Source organism: Bos mutus, chromosome 7 (assembly GCF_027580195.1).
Source record: "Bos mutus isolate GX-2022 chromosome 7, NWIPB_WYAK_1.1, whole genome shotgun sequence".
NCBI lineage: Eukaryota > Metazoa > Chordata > Mammalia > Artiodactyla > Bovidae > Bos > Bos mutus.
The window spans coordinates 83,128,088-83,145,594 of NC_091623.1; the positions used below are offsets into that span (position 1 = coordinate 83,128,088).

Here is a 17,507-nt window from a genome sequence, read left to right on the forward strand (position 1 = left end):
TCTCTTGCTCAGGTACTGGATGCCTAAAACTTCTGAAGACCCTACTTTGAGGCCAGAGAAGGGCAGGCAATGTCTCCAGAATCTCAAGGCTCTGGGGGCTCCACGCACCTGCCCACTATATAGATGCACAGACTAAGGGCAGGTGAAGGACCCAGCCACGTACCTACAGATAAAAATCCTGTAGGTAAAAAGCTGGCCACAAAAGGCCACAGAGTGTGTGATTCCACTGATGGGAAACGTCAAGAACAGGCAAATCCACAGGCACAGAGAGTGGGTTCATGGTTATCAGGAGTTGGGGGATGGGGTGTGACTTCCCATAGCTACTTTTTTCTTTTGGGGTGATGGAATGTTCTAAAATTCGGGTGATGGCTGCATAACTCTGTGAAGATACTGAAAACCATGAAACTGCACACTTTAATTCAGTGAATTGTGTGGTACTTGAATTATATCTCAGTAAAGCTGTTTAAAAAAAAAAAAAAACAGGGACTTCCCTGGTGGTCCAGCAGCAAAGATTCCACGTTCCCAATGCAGGGGCCCAGGTTCAGTCCCTGGTAGGGGCACTAGATCCCGCACGCTGCGATTGAAAGATTCCCACATGCCCCAACTAAGATCCGGCACAGCCAAATAAATAATAAAATAAAAAGCAGTAAAGAACACACACACACAAAGGCAGCAGGACTCAATCCCAGACCAGGTGGGCAGTGGTGGGCCCCGGTGCTCAGGCTAGGAAGCTGGGCAGAGCCACGAGTGGCAGCTGGGTGGTGGCCTGACCCACACTGAGGGGTGGCCCAGTATCCAGAGGGGAAGACAGAGGGTGCAAGCTGGCACTTGGAGGATCCAGGCAGGTTCCAGGAGCAGCCAGCTGGGGAGGTTTTGGGCAACTTCCTCTGCTCCCGCCAGGAGGGGCTGGGCCTGGGCGGGTATGCGCTAACGGCTGAGGCCCCAGGGTATAAGGGCGCCCTGTCCCCAGCCACCCTCAGCAGCCCCGTCATGACAGCACTCAGACTCCTGGCCATGCTGGCCAGCCTGCTAGCAACCTCCAGGGCTGGTGAGTGCTCACCCCAGGCCGGGCGTCCGCATCTGTGCAGAGGTTCAACTGCAGGGGACAGGCCTGGGGGAGAGGGACTGGCGGGTGCTGGCCCCAGTTTCCCAGACACAAGGCTCAGGGAGGGACAGTGAAGCAACCGAGCCCAGGCCACACAGGCAAGCTGGCCCCGACCAGCCCTGGGAGGGTGGGGACCTGTCCTTTTAGGGAACAGGAGTGCGGGAGGCTGGGGTCTCCCTGGGTATGGGGCTGAGACTGGGAGGCTGCAGCACACCCTCCTCTCCCCCCAGGCTCGGCCCCTCTGGTGGACATAGTGGGAGGCAGGAAGGCCCGGCCGCAGGAGCTCCCGTTCCTGGCTTCCATCCAGAACCAAGGGAGGCATTTCTGTGGGGGCGCTCTGATCCACCCCAACTTTGTCCTGACAGCGGCCAGCTGCTTCCAGAGCCGGTGAGCCGAGGGCCATGGAGTGGGCAGGGGGGCTGGGAGAGGGAGAGAGCTCAGAGGGGTTGGGGGAGAGTGGGGGGGTGGGTGTGCCTCGCAGGTGAGGAGGGGAGGGGCTTGGCAAGGGGGGCTGGTCTTAGGAAGGGTTGAGGGGCTTAGAGAGGGAAATGGGGCCCTGGAAACAGAGCGAGATGCAGCCACAAAAGGAGGATGGACAGAGGCCTGACTATCACTGATGTCCTTCCTCTGGCTCCCGGGCCGCGAGCCAGCAGGCTTGTAATTTCCTACCTTATTTGCAAGCCTGCCCCTGTGTAAGTGCCCACCCAGTGGTTGTAGAAGGCTGGGGGCTTCTGGGGAAGCCCAGCCTGGTATCTGCCCCCGCTGCTCTTAGGAACACCGGGATTGCCACCGTGGTGCTGGGTGCCTATGACCTGAGGCGTCGCGAGCGGTCCCGGCAGACTTTCTTCATCAGGAGTGTCAGCGAGAATGGCTATGACCCCCAGCAGAACCTGAACGACGTGCTGCTGCTGCAGGTGGGAAAATGAGCAGGGAGCTGGTGTTGGCCTGAGGGGCTAAGTGGGGACAAGCCATGTGCACAGAGCCTAGTGTGTAAATCGTACAGCCAAGTGCACAATCCACTTAGCCAACCTCTGGATCCTGGACACTGAAGTTGTTTCCAGATGTTTTTGTTATGACAGAATCACAGTGAGTTTTTGTGCATATTTCTTTGTGAAAGTTTTTCCAGAGCAGCCACAACAGCTAGGCCAACTTACTCTCCCACTAGCAGAATTTAAAACTGCCCGTTTCGCCACATCTTTACTGACACTGCATATTATGATTTTTTTAATTTTTCTGCCAGTGCTCACTTTGGCAGCACATATACTAAAATTGGAATGATACAGAGAAGACTAGCATGGCCCCTGCGCAAGGATGACATGCAAATTCGTGAAGTGTTCCATATTTAGGAAAAAAAAATTTTTTTCCTGCCAATCCTGACCGAGGATGGAGGGTGGTGCTTTGTTTTATCTGCATTTCCTGGGCGAGCTCTTCACCTTCATGGTCTCTCAACCACGTTTGCAGTAAGGACCATTGATTCCTTCTCTGGAGGAACCAGAGGCCCAAAAGGTAAACTCATTTGGCCAGGAGCCTGGTGGGCTACAGTCCATGGGGTTGCAAAGAGCCGGACAGGACTAAGCGACTTCACTCACTCACTCCACAGCAGATTACTGCCTAAACTGGGGTTTGAACCCAAACTGCTTTCCAGATCAGAACTCATGTTGCTGCCTCTCTGGCTCCCAGCTGGCCCCCAGTTATGCCCTCTCCTGACCCAGTTTCCCTCACCAGCTGGACCGTCAGGCCAACCTCACCAGCAGCGTGGCGCTGGTACCACTGCCGGAGCAGAATGCCACAGTGGAAGCCGGCACCGGGTGCCAGGTTGCAGGCTGGGGCACCCGACGGCGTAGGGGGCGTCTCTCCCGAGTTCCAAGGGTCCTCAATGTTACCGTGACACCTGCAAACCAGTGTCGCCCCAACAACGTGTGCACTGGCGTCCTCACCCGACGGGGTGGCATCTGCCAGGTACCCGCTGGGTGTTATCTGGTGTGGGCTCGGTGTGGTGGGGGAGGAGGGGTCTTGAGAGATTGTGAGCTCCTCTTGGGGGAGAGAAAGCAAGTTCAGAACTCACCCTGGGATTAAGTATTCAATTAGAACTAGATGTTTCAAATATTGGAGCCTGAGAAACAGTATTTATTCAACTCTGCCTGCCAAGCCCTATGCTGGGGGCTGGAGACACAAGAGGGAACAGGAGAGACTGCCCTTCTGGAGCCAGGAGCTCCCATAGCTTGTGCTTGAAGGGCTTGGGCATCAGCTATTAAGACAGGGATGTGGAAAAAAAAAAAAAAACAGGGGTGTGCAGCAGCCTGGGGCCTTAGGAAGTTGAGGAGATGGGGGCGGCATTTAAGACCCGAGCTGCGAGCAAAAGTAGGAAAAAGCACAGGCAGAGGAACAGCACGTAGAAAGGGCCAGGGGCATGAGCAGCTTCTGTGGGTGGCAGCGGTGGTGTTCTGGGCAGGAGCGGGGTGGAGGGCTGGGCCTCGGGCGCCCTGACCCTCCTGCCGCCCTTGCAGGGGGATGGCGGCACCCCTCTCGTCTGCAACGGCCTGGCACACGGCGTGGCCTCCTGGTCCCGGGGGCCCTGCGGTAGGGGCACCGACTTCTTCGCGCGCGTGGCCCTCTTCAGGAACTGGATTGACTCAGTTATAAACCAGCCGGCCTGACGGACCCTGCCCAGCCTGCAGGGGGCGCTCCGCAGCCAGAGTTCAGCCCCGACCTGCACTCTACCCCACCCCGGCCCCCGCGGTTGTGACTCTAATAAAGGATCTGTCCCCATTCTGCCCACGGCGCCTGACTCTGCTCTTTGGGGGCGGGCGGGGGCTGGGGGCCCAGTGCCAGGACCTCTGCCCACAAGAGTGGCATCCACCCCAGGGGTCTCCACTCATGGAATCTGATCACGGTCCTGGGAACCAGGGGCTCTCGTGACCTCCACTCCACAGAGGCAGCACCGAGGCTCACAGAGATTGGGTGACTCCCCTGAGGCCACACAGCCAGAGCTGGGCTCTGAACCCACACCTGTGAGATTACAGCCCCCACGAACCATCTGTCATGTTGGTGGGGAATACAGTCACCCCTGGGGCTTTCCTGGTGGCTCAGATGGTGAAGAATCTGCCTGCAATGCAGGAGATGTAGGTTTGATCCCTGAGTGGGGAAGATCCCTGGAGAAGGGAATGGCAACCCACTCCAGTATTCTTTCCTGGAGAATCCCATAGAAGGAGGAGCCTGGTGGGCTACAGTCCTTGTGGTTGCGCAGAGTGGAACAGGGCTGAGCGACTAACAGATCACTGTTACCAACGCTTAGTGTCTGCAGGGGCTTGGCTCCAGGACCCTCATGGATGCCCAAATCCCCAGATGCTCAAGTCCCTTATATCAAATGGTGTCATATTTGCAAGTGACCTACATACATCCTCTGTGCACTTTATATAATACAATGTCAATGCTGTGCAAATAGCTGCCTGCCTACAGCAAATTCAAGTTTTACTTTCTAGAACTTTCTGGTAAATTTTTTTCCAAATATTTTTGATTTGTGGTGGGTTAAATCCGTGGGTGTGGAATGTGCGACCACTGAGGGCCGGCTGTATATTGTACAGCGAAGTCAAGAAACAAATGAGAAACTGGCTTTAGACTGCCACTTGAATCACAGAAAGATAATGAGCCTAATATGAAAGGAACTAAAATATAAACATTAAACAATAAATATAATTATATAATGATGTATAAAACATAAATATACTTGTATAAAGAACCTATAAAACATAATAAATATAACTGTATAAATGATACGTAAAACTTAATACATATAATGTATTAAACTAAAATAAAATTGTAAATCACAGACTTCCCTGGGGTCCAGTAGCTAAGACTCCATGCTCACAATGTAGGCGGCCTGGGTTCAATCCTGGGTCGGGAACTAGATCCTACATGCTACAACTAAAACCTGGCACAGTCAAATAAATAAATATATATATATATATTTTTTTAAGTTAAATCTTACATTATATATTAGTACCAATTACATATTATACATGCATTTTAAAAATATACTTAGGAACTTCCCTGATGGTCCAGTGGTTAAAGATCTGCCTGCCAATGTAGGGGACACAGGTTTGATCCTTGGTCTGGGAAGATCCCACATGCTGAGGGTCAACTAAGCCCCAGTACTGCAAATACTGAAGCCCAAGCACCTAGATCCTGTGCTCCACAACAAAAGAAGCCACCACAATGAGAAGCCTGAGAAGTGCAACAAAGAGTAGCCCCCACTCGCCACAAACCAGAGAAAGCCTGCATGTGGCAACGAAGACCCAGCACAGTCAAAAATAAATGAACAAGACATGAAACGTTATAAAAATACCTGGGGAATAATGAATCAATATTAGAAAAACTAAGATCATGACATCTGTGGTCCCATCACTTCATGGCAAATAGAAGGGGAAAGAGTAGAAGCAGTGACAGATTTTATTTCCTTGGGCTCCAAAATCATTGTGGACTGTGACTGTAGCCATGAAACTAAAAGATGCTTACTCCTTGGAAGAAAAGCTATGACAAGCCTAGACAGTGTATTAAAAAGCAGAGACATCATTTGCTGACAAAAGCCTGTATAGCGAAAGCTATGGTTTTTCCAGTAGTCATGTATGGATATGAGAGTTGGACCATAAAGAAGGATGAGCGCCAAAGAATTGATGCTTTCAAATTGTGGTGCTGGAGAAGACTCTTGAGAGTCCCTTAGACTGCAAGGAGATTATACCAGTCAATCCTAAAGAAAATCAACCCTTAATATTCATTGAGTTTATTTGTTTTTCATAAGTTATTGATGAAATTCACATAATATAACATTCACTTTTTTTAAGTGTATAATTCAAAATATAACTAGTGTATTTCACTAGGCTGTGCAGCCCTCACCATCCAAACCTCGCTATCCAATTCCAGGACATTCCATCACCCCAATAGAAGCCCACTCCCATCCACATCACCTCCCATCTTCTCCCCCACCCCATGACAACCAGGAACCCAGTCTCTGTGTCTGTGGATCTGCCTGTTCTGGACATTTCCCATCAGTGGAATCACACCCTGTATGTCCTGCCTGCTTCTTTCACTGAGCATCATGTTTTCAGGGTCTGTCCGTGTGATAGCATGTGTCAGGGCTTTTCCTCTTCTCAGGGCTGAGTGATGCTCCTGTGATGTGTAACCATCATCTGTGGATGGTCATCTGGGTTGGTTCCACCCTGGCTGTTGTGAAGCCGGTTGCTATGGACATTCATGTACAAGTTCTACTTGAACATTGATATTTAGTACCATGATTTTACCAGGAGGTGTATTGGGGCTTCATAATGGGTCCTCTTTACAGAGGGGCAAACTGAAACCCAGAGAGAAACGTGTGTCTCAGGAGCCCAGAACAGTCCAGGGGCCCCACCTGTTCATTGTTCAGATGGGGAAACTGAGGCCCTGGGGATTGGGGTCCCAGAGCAGAGGGTCCCAGCTTGGAGCCCCAGACACTGACACCCTCGAGGATGGAGTGTTTTCCTTTCTTAAAGAGAGAAGAGCAAAAAGAGGCAGAAACTCTGAGGATGAGCCTCTCTCCCTCACCCTCCCTGGATCCCAGGTGTGTCGCTCAGGTCTGCTTGGCCCCCTCCCAGCTCCAGTTCCCAAGACCGTTGTCTGTTGCGCCAGCCACAGTTGGAGTAGGAAGGGGACAAAGCCGCAGCTTCTAGCCCTGCTTCCTCTCCACCCATGGGCCTGACCCCCAGAGGCCCCAGAGAGTTCCTCCAAGTTACGGCCCCCAGTGCCCCCAGCTCCCCACCCAGGCCCACACTGTCCCATCTTCCAGACCAGCCTCTGCCTTCAGGAAGCCCCCGAGTCCTGCGCTCACCTGCCGGCCCCCATCCCCGGCCTGGAGCAGAGAGGCGGACCCCAGGCCATCCTCCTGTTGTGACCGATGCCGTGAATGCCCCCTGACTCTGAGAGGCTCTTTGGTGGGTGAGAGCTCCCTGCCAGGACCTCCTGGGCCATTCTCTAGCAAAGTTATGTGTGTGTGTTTCTTTTTCTTTCTTTGGTTAAAGATTTATTGAAATGTACTTCACATACCATACATATAATTCACCCACTTAACAATTCAGTGGCATTTAGTACAGTGACTGGATTGTGCAACCACCACCTCTAATTCCAGAATATTCCATCACCCCAAAAGAAGCCCCATCACCATCAGCAGTCACCCTTCTTCTCCCCAAGCCCCTGACAACCAGGAACCCACTCTCTGTGTCTGTGGATCGGCCTGTTCTGGACGTTTCCCATCAGTGGACTCACACCCTGTGTGTCTTTCTGTGTCTGCTCCTCTCACTGAGCATCGTGTTCTCAGGGACTGTCCACGTGGTAGCAAGTTTCTCCTTTTCAGGACTGAGTGATGCTCTGTGTGTGTGTCCTATTTCATCAGCTGACAGTTCATGGAACTCTCTTCTGTATCCGGTGAATCAACCCCTGACATGGGGATGTTCTCATCACCCCCATCACTAACAGATGGGGAAACTGAGGCTCAGAGAAGTGGTGTGCCCAGCCCAGATTCACAAAGCACAGCAGAATGTGAACCCAGGTGAGGGACTATGGAGCCTGGTGTGACAGGCTGGCACCTCTGCTCACCGTGTGCCCAGCACCCTCCTATGCTCTCATTTATGCCCCCTCCCACTGTCAGCCCTGGGGAGGGACTATGACTACCATCACCCCACTACTGTTCAGTTACCAAGTTGTGTCCGACTCTTTGCAACCCTGTGGACTGCAGCACACCAGGCTTCCCTGTCTCACATCATCTCCCGGAGTATGCCCAAGTTCATGTCCACTGAATTGGTGATGACATTCAACCATCTCATTCTCTGTTGCCCTCTTCTCCTCCTGCCCTCAATCTTTCCCTGCATCAGGAAAAGTTGGTTTCCCGATGAGTTGGTTCATCACATCAGGTGACCAAAGTATTGGAGTTTCAGCATCAGCATCAGTCCTTCCAATGAATATTCAGGGTTGATTTCCTCTAGGATTGACTGGTTTGATCTCCCTGCAGTCTAAGAGACTCTCAAGAGTCTGCTCCAGGACCACAGTCCGAAAGCATAAGCATAACTCAATGAAGCTATGAGCCATGCAATGTAGGGCCACCCCAAGACTGAGGGGTCATAGTGGAGAGTTCTGAAAAAATCTGATCCACCAGAGGAGGGAATGTCAAACCACTCCAGTATACTTGCCGTGAGAGCCCCACCTCACCATACAGGTGGGGGAACCGAGGCACTGAGCAACCAGCCTGCTGGACCAGAAGGAGCTAGTCTGCAAAGATGCTCTTGTTGAAAGAGAAAATCCTGTTCTGAAAGCAGAGAGCATAGCAGCCCCGGGGTTCTGTGGGGACACGTCAGAGCCACACCCAGAGCTGTGGCAGACGCCCTGCAGGAGGACCTGGGGACCTTTCCCAAGTGACTGGGCTGATGCATGAATTAAAAATGTGTCAGCAATACAGATGGCCAACAGGCACACAAAAAGCTGCTCTACATTGCTAATTCATAGAGAAATGCAAATCAAAACTACAATGAGGTATTACCTCACATCAGTCAGAATGGCCACCATTAAAGTCTTCAAGGGACTTCTCTGACAGTCCAGTAGTTATGAATCTGCCTGCCAAGTCAATTTTGAAAAAGAAAAACAGAGCTGGAGGAGTCAGGCTCCCTCACTTCAGACTATACTACAAAGCTATAGTCATCAAAACAGTATGGTACTGGCACAACAGTAGAAACATAGGTCAGGAGAGAACAGGAGAGAAAACCCAGGAATAAACTCATGCACCTATGCCAATTAATCTATGGCAAAACAGGCAAGACTATACAATGCTGAAAAGACAGTCTCTTCAACAAATGGTCCTGGGAAAACTGGACAGCCACATGCAAAAAGGAAGTCAGATCATTCTTTACATCTATACCCAAAAATAAGCTCAAAATGGATTAAAGACCTAAATGTGAGACCAGATACTATAAAACTCCTAGAGGAAAACATAGGCAGAAAATCCTCTGACATAAATTACAGCAGCATCTTTTTTGATCCATCTCCTGGAAAAATGGAAATAAAAACAAATAGATGGGACCTACTTAAGCTCAAAAGTTTTTGCATAGCAAAGGAAACAAAAAACAAAATGAAAAGACAACCCACAGATTGGGATAAAATATTTGTAAAAGTGTGACTAATAAGGGATTAGCCTCCAAAATATATAAGCAGTTTATGATGCTTAACAGCATCAAAACAAACAGCCCACACAAAAAATGGGCAGAGGACCTGAATAGACATTTCTCCAAAGAGGACATAAAGATGGCCAACAGGCAGGTAAAAAGATGTTCAACATTGCTAATTATTAGAGAAACGCAAATCAAAACACCAGTCAGAATGGCCGGCATCAAAAAAACTACAGGGACTTCCCTGGTAGTCCAATGGCTAAGACTTCACGTTCCCAATGCAGGGGGCCTGGGTTCAATCCCCGGTCAGGGAACTAGATCCCACATGCTACAACTAATGATTCCACATGCTGCAACTAAGACCTGGTGCAGCCAAATAAATAAATAAATGTATTTTTGAATTCATAACAAATGCTGGAGAGGGTATAGAGAAAAGGTACACTGTATATACAGTGTACATACCTGCACTGCTGGTAGGAATGTAAACTGGTACAACCACTATGGAGAACAGTATGGAGGTTCCTTAAAAACTAAAAATAGAGCTACCATATGACCCTGAAATCCTACTCCTGGGCATATGTCTGGAGAAAAACATTATCTGAAAGGATACCTGCACCCCTATGTTCATAGAAGCACTGTTTAAAATAGCCAAGACACAGAAGCAACTTAAATGTCCAACAACAGAGGAAAGGATAAAGAAAATGTGGTGTATATATATATATAACATATGTGTATATATATATAATAGAATATTACTCAGCCATTTAAAAGAATGAAATAATGCCATTCACAGCAACATGGATGAACCTAGAGAGTGTCACACTGAGCGAAGTGAAGTCCAACATAGAAGGAGAGACACGGTATGACAGTCCTTACATGTGGAATCTGCAAAGCAACGATACAAACCACTTACTTACAAAACATAAAAAGACTCACAGACTTAGAAAAGGAAATTATGGTTGCGAGGGCAGGGGGAGGATAGTTAAGGGGTTTAGGAAGGTCATGTACACACTGCTGTATTCAAAATGGAAAACCAACAAGGACCTATTTTATAGCACATGGAACTTTACTCAATGTTATGTGCCAGCCTGGATGGGAGGAGGGTTTGGAGGAGAATGGATACATGCATATGTATGACTGGGGCCTTTAGCTGTTCACCTGAAACTACTACAACATTGTTAATTAGCTATGCTGCTGCTAAGTCGCCACAGTCGTGTCCGACTCTGTGCGACCCCATAGACGGCAGCCCACCAGGCTCCCACGTCCCTGGGATTCTCCAGGCAAGAACACTGGAGTGGGTTGCCATTTCCTTCTCCAATGCATGAAAGTGAAAAGTGAAAGTGAAGTCGCTCAGTCGTGTCCGACTCTTAGCGACCCCATGGACTGCAGCCTACCAGGCTCCTCCGTCCATGGGATTCTCCAGGCAAGAGTACTGGAGTGGGCTGCCATTGTACCCAGATACAAAACAAAAAGTTAAAAGTTCAGGGAAAAAAATTCATGGTGCATCCATACTAAAGCAGTTTATGTAGGCATTAAAAAAATAAAATGTCTCAAAAAAAAAAAAGAATCTGCCTGCCAATGCAGGGCTCACAGTTTCAATCTCTGATCCACTGCCGAGGGACAACTGAGCCCTGCTCCACAACTACTGAGCCCAGATGCCTAGAGCCCATGTTCCACAAGAGAAGCCACTGCAAACAGAAGCCTGTGCACCACAACTAGAGTAGCCCCCTCTTGTCTCAACTAGAGAAAAGCCTGTGCACAGCAATAAAGACTCAGCACAGCCAAAAATAATTAACTTTAAAAAAGTCTACAAATGGGTCTGCCCTAGTGATCCAGTGGTTAAGAATTCGCCTTGCAATGCAAAGGACATGGGTTCAATCCCTGGTCAGGGAACTAAGATCCCACATGCCTTGGAGCAATTAATGCCACACACTGCAACTACTGAGGCCCCACTCCACAACTAGAGAGTCTGTGTGCAGTAATGAAAGATACCACATGATGCCACTAAGACCTGACACAGCCAAATAATTTTTTTTTTTAAGTCTACAAACAGCAAATGAGGGAGAGAGTGTAGAGAAAAGGGAACCCTTCTACACCGTTGGTGGGAATGTAAATTGGAACAGTCACTGTGGAGAACAGGATGGAGGTTCCTTGAAAAGCTAAAATTAGAGCTACCATATGATCCTGCAATCCCATTCCCGGGCACACACCCAGACAAAACTAGAATTCCAAAAGATATATGCGGCCCTATGTTCACAGCAGTTCCATTTGCAATAGCCAAGACATGGAAGTAACCTAAACATCCACTGAGAACAGAATGAAGCTGTGGCATGTGCATACAATGGAATACTACTCAGCCATAAAAAAGAATGGAATGTGCCATCTGCAGCAACATGGACGGACTAGAGACTCTCAGACCGAATGAAGTGAGTCAGAAAAAGAAAGACAAGTACCACACGATATCACTTGTATGTGGAATCTAAAATATGACACAAATGAACATATCTACAAAACAGACATAAAGAACAGACTTGTGATTGCCAAGGGGATAGGAGGGTGGGGAAAGGCTGTACTGGGAGTCTGGGATTAGCAGATGCAAACTAGTATAAGTAGGAGGGATAAACAACAAGATCTTACTGTAGAGCGCAGGGAATTATATTCAATATCCTATGATAAACTATGATGGAAAAGGATATATATACATATATGTATAACTTAGTCACTTTGCTGTACAGAAGAAATTAACACAATGTTGTAAATCAACCATACTCAATAAAATTTGGAAAATAAAAGTACGTTGGCAGAGATGGGGCGGCCGATGCAGGGGACCTCAGCGGGCAAAAGGCAGAACAGGCTGTTTCTGCCTCGGACGATCCTCCCAGACACTAGATCTTTCCAAAGGGGGAAGTGTGACTTGGCAGGAGGGACCTGGAGTCTGTGGGACCTCCGCCCAGGACGCAGATCCCGACTCCTTGTGGGGGCCCCACATAAGCTCCAAATGCCCACCAGTACACAATAGGAGGGACAGGAAAGGCTGAGCAGCTGCCCCAGAGCCGAGGAGACACAGGAGGGCTCCTGAACCAGAGACGGGTGATTGTGACATCCAGGCAACCTGTGGAAGAGATAACATTTGTGCAAGACCAGGGTCCCAGGGATGCCGTGGCAGCAAGTCTGGGAATTTTGCAGGCTTCTGTAAGCGTGAAATGGTTTCAACATAAAAAACCTGAAAAGTGTGTTTTTGCCCCCCAATTTCATGAGCTCTTCTACCTATGCTTCTGTAGGTTTGAGCCAGTTATAAATAAAAACACAAATAAATAAATGTCTCTTGGGCACCCAAGTCTCCCCCACCCTCCCACCCTCGATACAGAGCAGCATCTCTGGCCTCAGCCACTCCATGCCAGGTGCCCCCACCCCAGTCATGATGACCACAGGTATCCCTGGGGGAAGACCACCCCAGGCCAGAACTCTGCTATGGAATGAAGCATGAATCCCTCAGACAAAGTCAGGGCAGAGAGATGACCCTGTGGGTGTGAGAAGGTGAAGGGTGCTGAGACCCGCCCCCCATTCCCTTTTATGTCCCACAGAAGGGGCTTCACCCTAAGCCCTGCACACACCAGCCACGTCCCACCTTGCTGGGGCTACGGGGACCCTGTAGGAGGGGGGCAATGTCCCCTTGGAAATGTGGAAGGCTGGAGGGCTGTGGCCACATTGCCCCCTGGCCCAGAGGACCTCAGCAGGGGGTGGGTGCTAGCCAGCTTCCCACACCTCTTGGAGGTGGGGCGGGACCCTGAGCCTGAGCTTGAAGCCCCTGCAGCCTTCTTGGGGTGTAGCTTTAAACCCCAAGCTTCCTGAGGCCCTGGAGTTGTAAGGAGGAAGTGGGGACGCCCAACTCAGGCGTGGGGCAACCCCAACGGCCTGCTGAATGAGACTATAAGAGGGGGTGGGCGGGTGGGCAAGGGGCACCGCTGGACCATGCCTGGAAGCTGCAGACGCCCTAGCCCCTCCCTGGCCCCAGTGCTGCTGGCCGTGCTGCTGGGTGGTGAGTGGGGTCCATGTCTGCCCAACTGTCCACCTGTCCCACACCCTCACCGCCCAGGTGGGGAGAGTGAGGCAGGCTTAGGCTCAGGATGGGGGCCTCAAGGGGAAGGTAGGAGGAAAGGAGGGGGAGGGTCTGTTTCCCCATCTGTGAAGTGGGCAAAACCTAGTACCTCCTGCCCAGGCAGGTGTCCTGGGGACACAGTGTAACCGGAATCCCCACACAGTGCCTGGCACACAGCAAGCGCTTAATACATGTGTGAAGGCACACCAATGAACATGTGACCGGATGAATGAGGCAGGTGTCATAGGAGGCCCCGGGTGAGGGGCCTCCACTCTCACCCCAAGGAGGCTGACTCATGCCTCAGCTTGTCCATCTCCTGGCCCCCAGGGCTGGGCACCGGGCCTCCCAGAGCCTCCAGGAGTAATGATGATGACCTCGGGGCTCTCCACCCAGCACTAACAGTCCCAGGCCAGGTCCCTTTCCCCCATCAGACCCCAGTCGGTGTTGCCATGGGACCCCCAATTTGCAGATAGGGAAACGCAGGCTCCGTGGGATTCCGGGCCAGGCAGCGACTCTGCCTCCTCCCCTGTCCCCTGTCTGGGTTCCCTGGAGGTGGGGCGGGGGCGTCAGAAGAGGCGACTGCCCCTGACCCCCGCGTCCCCAGGAGCAGCCCGGGCCGTGGAGATCGTGGGCGGGAGGGAAGCCCAGCCCCACTCGCGCCCCTACGTGGCGTCGCTGCAGCTGGCTTCCGGCAGCCACTTCTGCGGGGGGACCCTGGTGCACCCGAGCTTCGTGCTGACCGCCGCTCACTGCCTGAACAACTTGTGAGTGCGCCGGCGAGTGATGGGCCGGGGTCTGAGGGGGAGGACGGACCTGCTGTGGGGTCCAGGGTCCGGGGGGCGGAGGGCGGGCCTGCCCGAGGGTCCGAGTCGGGGTTGAGGCCCTGCTTGAGCTTCTCCTGGCCTCACCCTTCCATCCGTCCACCTGCCCAACCCTGTCATCCCGGACTAGGCGGGCACCTGCCCTGCCCGCTCCCGCCCCGCCCGACGTGGCCCCCTGATGCCCCAGGAGGATGAGCTCAAGCCAGGGGCCCAACCCTCGGGGGCAAGATGCAGACGGGGTGGCGGGTCTCTTGGGGCAGCGGTGGGGAGTTCCCGAGGGGCTGCACCTTGGCCTCAGGACGGGAGTAGGGAGCACGGATAGGCTTAGCACGAACGCCCCGACCGTCAGGAACCCGCAGCGCGTGCGCGTGGTGCTGGGGGCCCACCGCCTGCAGACCCCCGAGCCCACCCAGCAGAGGCTCGGCATCAGTCGCCTGTTTGAGAACAACTACAACCCGCAGGAGAAGCTGAATGACGTGCTCCTGCTGCAGGTAGGTGGGCGGTGCCTGCGCTGTGCTCCACCCTCCAGTGCCTCTCGCTGCCAGCCGGAGGCCGAGCCAGGCACCAACTTCGGAGTATGCGGGGACCCCCCATCCCATCCCCACCCCCCTCATGGACTTTGCCCAGCGGTGTCCCCTACCCCCTCCCTGCACTGTTCCCAGATACCCTCACCTTTGGCTTCCCAGATAGCTCAGTGGATAAAGAATCACCCACCTGCAATGCAGGAGATGCAAGAAATGAGAGTTCAGTCCCTGGGTCTGGAAGATCCCCTGGAGGAGGGCATGGCAACCCACTCCAGTACTCTTGCCTGGAGAATCCCATGGATGGAGAAGCCTGGCGGGCTACAGTCCATGGGGTCACAAAGAGTTGGCATGACTGAAGCGACTGGACACCCACAGCTTTGGCACCAGCCTCCCCTCCTCAGGGAGGCCTCCCCTAGTCTGTCCCTGTGTCACCTGAGTGATGCCCCCCCACTCACTGTTCAGGATGAGGCTCTACTTCCCTTGACTGTGCCACTTGCCCTCCTCTTCTCAGCCCTTCCTGGCCCAAAGATCAGCTCCCAGAGCAGAGACGTAGTGTCCCTAGGTCTTAGCCAGGATCAAGCATACAGTTGGGTGACTTCCCTGGTGGTCGAGTGGCAAGACTCTGTGCTCCCAATGCAGGGGCCCTGGGTTCGATCCCTGGTCAGGGAACTAGATCCCATATGCCCTAACAAACAGTTCGCATGCTGCAACTAAGAAGACCCAACACAGTCAAATAAATAGTTAAAAAAAAAAGCATACAGTTGGTGCTCAATAAGTGCTTTGTATGTGAATGAACACCACAGTGACCAGTGCTACAAACAGGTGGCTCACGGCCTCAAGGAAGGTTAAACTGAGCCCTTGTGAGTTTGGAGGGTGATCAGGACAGCCTCCCTTGAGGAGGTGACCCTTGAGCCAGGCAGAGGGAACAGCATGTGCGAAAGCCAGGAGGAGGCACTTTGGGATAATGGTCTGTGGGTGGATGTGGGTCTGGAGGCAGGAGCTCACTGCCTCCCCACCCCCGCCCTCTGCCGTAGTTGGACCAGCCGGCCACCCTCAACACCCATGTAGCTGTGGCTCAGCTCCCCCAGCAGGCCCAGCCACTGCCCCATGGCACCCAGTGCCTGGCTATGGGCTGGGGCCGCCTGGGCACCCTCGAGCCGCTGCCCCAGGTCCTACAGGAGCTCAATGTCACCGTGGTCACCTTCCTGTGCCGGCCACAGAACGTGTGCACCTACGTGCCCCGACGCAGCGCTGGCATCTGCTTTGTAAGTATCGGCGGCTCTGGCGCAGGGACCGCAGGAACCGCCCCAGGAGGGAGGGTGGGAAGCGGGGACCCAGCTCTGCCTTCTCCTTCCTGAGCAGCTGCTGCACCTCCACCTCCCCATCTGGAAGGTGGGCACACAAAGGTGATGTGGCCTTTGTGGGTCTGGGGGCTCATCCATCCGGAAGCCCCTCGAGTGGGTGACCAACTCCCACTCTGTGGCCACACCCATCTCCCTGTCTCACTGGAGTGCCTTCAGTGAGAAGGGGGAGCATTTCACCCCTGCTCGGCCCCTTCCCCAGGCAGCCTCGTCTGGCTGCTGGCCTGGCCTGAGGGATGGAACAATCTGCCCCTCCACAGGGGGACTCCGGGGGCCCCTTAATCTGTAATGGGGTACTCCATGGCGTGGACTCCTTCGTGATCCGGGGATGTGCCACTGGCCAGTACCCCGACTTCTTTGCTCGCGTCTCCCTCTATGTGGACTGGATCAACTCCGTGCTGAGCAGCGTGGGGGGCAAGGACAGCCCCTGAGGCCCCCAGAACCCCTGCAGGCGCTGTGGACAGAGGCCTGTTTCTGTGTCTGTGCCCCCTCTCCCCCTCCCTGGCAGCCCCACCTGTGCCGTCAATAAAAGCTGAACCACCTCCCTGGCTCCTGTGTGTCCTTCCCAAGGGCGATGTCGGGGAGAGTGGGTCAGGTTCCTCAGTGTCTGGGTCCTGAAACCCCAAACTCGAGGTGGGGGTGAGAACAAAGGCCTGGAGGTCAGATGAGGGCCCAGGTCACCATGGATCCCACTCCCCAGATGCCCACAACCCTGCCTGTGTGACCCTGGGCAAGTGGCTGCCCCTCTCTGTGCCTCTGTTTCCTCATCTGGAAAATGGAGTCACCCCACACATTTCCAAGTGTCCAAGGAGCCCCACTCTGGCTCTGGGGGCTGGGGGTGTCCTGTCCAGTTCTGTGTGTATTAGTTAGTTGCTCAATCATGTCCGACTCTTTGTGAGTCCATGGACTGCAGTCTGCCAGGCTCCTCTGCCCACGAAATTCTCCAGGCAGGAATTCTGGAGTACGTAGCCATTCCCTTCTCCAGGGGATTCTCCTGACCCAGGGATCAAGCCCGGGACTCCTGCATTGCAGGCAGATTCTTTACTGTCTGAGCCACCAGGGAAGCCCTTTCATCAACATGGCCTCTTGACTAAGCCATCACAACCTGGGATACCCAGGGCCTGTGGGGCTCCTGAACAAGTCAGGGGCCAGTACAGGGCTATCAGGAAGGCTTCCTGGAGGAGGTGGCAATGCCTGAGCTGACTCCCAGTGGAGGAATAGGAACAAAAGAAGGGTTGTGCAGACAAGGCACAGACCCGGCAAGGGCCCTACATCAGAAGTAGCTTGGGGATGTGGGGAACAGCAAGGCCAGCTGAGTTGGGGAGGGAGAGCAGGTCAGGGAAGGGCAGGGCTGGAGCACACACGGCCACCAGATGACCTGGGGTCTAGAGGAGGAGCCTGAGGCAAGGCAGAG

At 52.8% G+C, this 17,507-nt stretch overlaps 2 protein-coding genes and 2 non-coding genes across 4 annotated transcripts; all 4 read left to right on the forward strand.

The window, feature by feature from the left end:
- The first annotated feature begins 990 nt into the window (after positions 1 to 990).
- Positions 991 to 3,762, forward strand: AZU1 (azurocidin 1). Its single transcript, XM_005909726.3, has 5 exons — positions 991 to 1,048; positions 1,336 to 1,492; positions 1,878 to 2,019; positions 2,831 to 3,064; positions 3,613 to 3,762. Exons 1-5 carry the CDS (start codon positions 991 to 993, stop codon positions 3,760 to 3,762), a joined length of 741 nt encoding a protein of 246 aa, XP_005909788.1.
- Positions 2,345 to 2,451, forward strand: LOC138988738 (U6 spliceosomal RNA). The gene has a single exon (XR_011464993.1). It is a non-coding gene; the product is annotated as a U6 spliceosomal RNA (small nuclear RNA).
- A 9,498-nt stretch (positions 3,763 to 13,260) lies between the features above and the next one.
- On the forward strand, positions 13,261 to 16,524 carry LOC102277748 (myeloblastin). The gene is made up of 5 exons (XM_005909727.3): positions 13,261 to 13,327; positions 13,992 to 14,151; positions 14,558 to 14,699; positions 15,767 to 15,997; positions 16,354 to 16,524. Exons 1-5 carry the CDS (start codon positions 13,261 to 13,263, stop codon positions 16,522 to 16,524), a joined length of 771 nt encoding a protein of 256 aa, XP_005909789.2.
- TRNAG-CCC (transfer RNA glycine (anticodon CCC)) lies at positions 15,330 to 15,401 on the forward strand. Its single transcript has one exon. It is a non-coding gene; the product is annotated as a tRNA-Gly (tRNA).
- Positions 16,525 to 17,507: the final 983 nt, after the last annotated feature.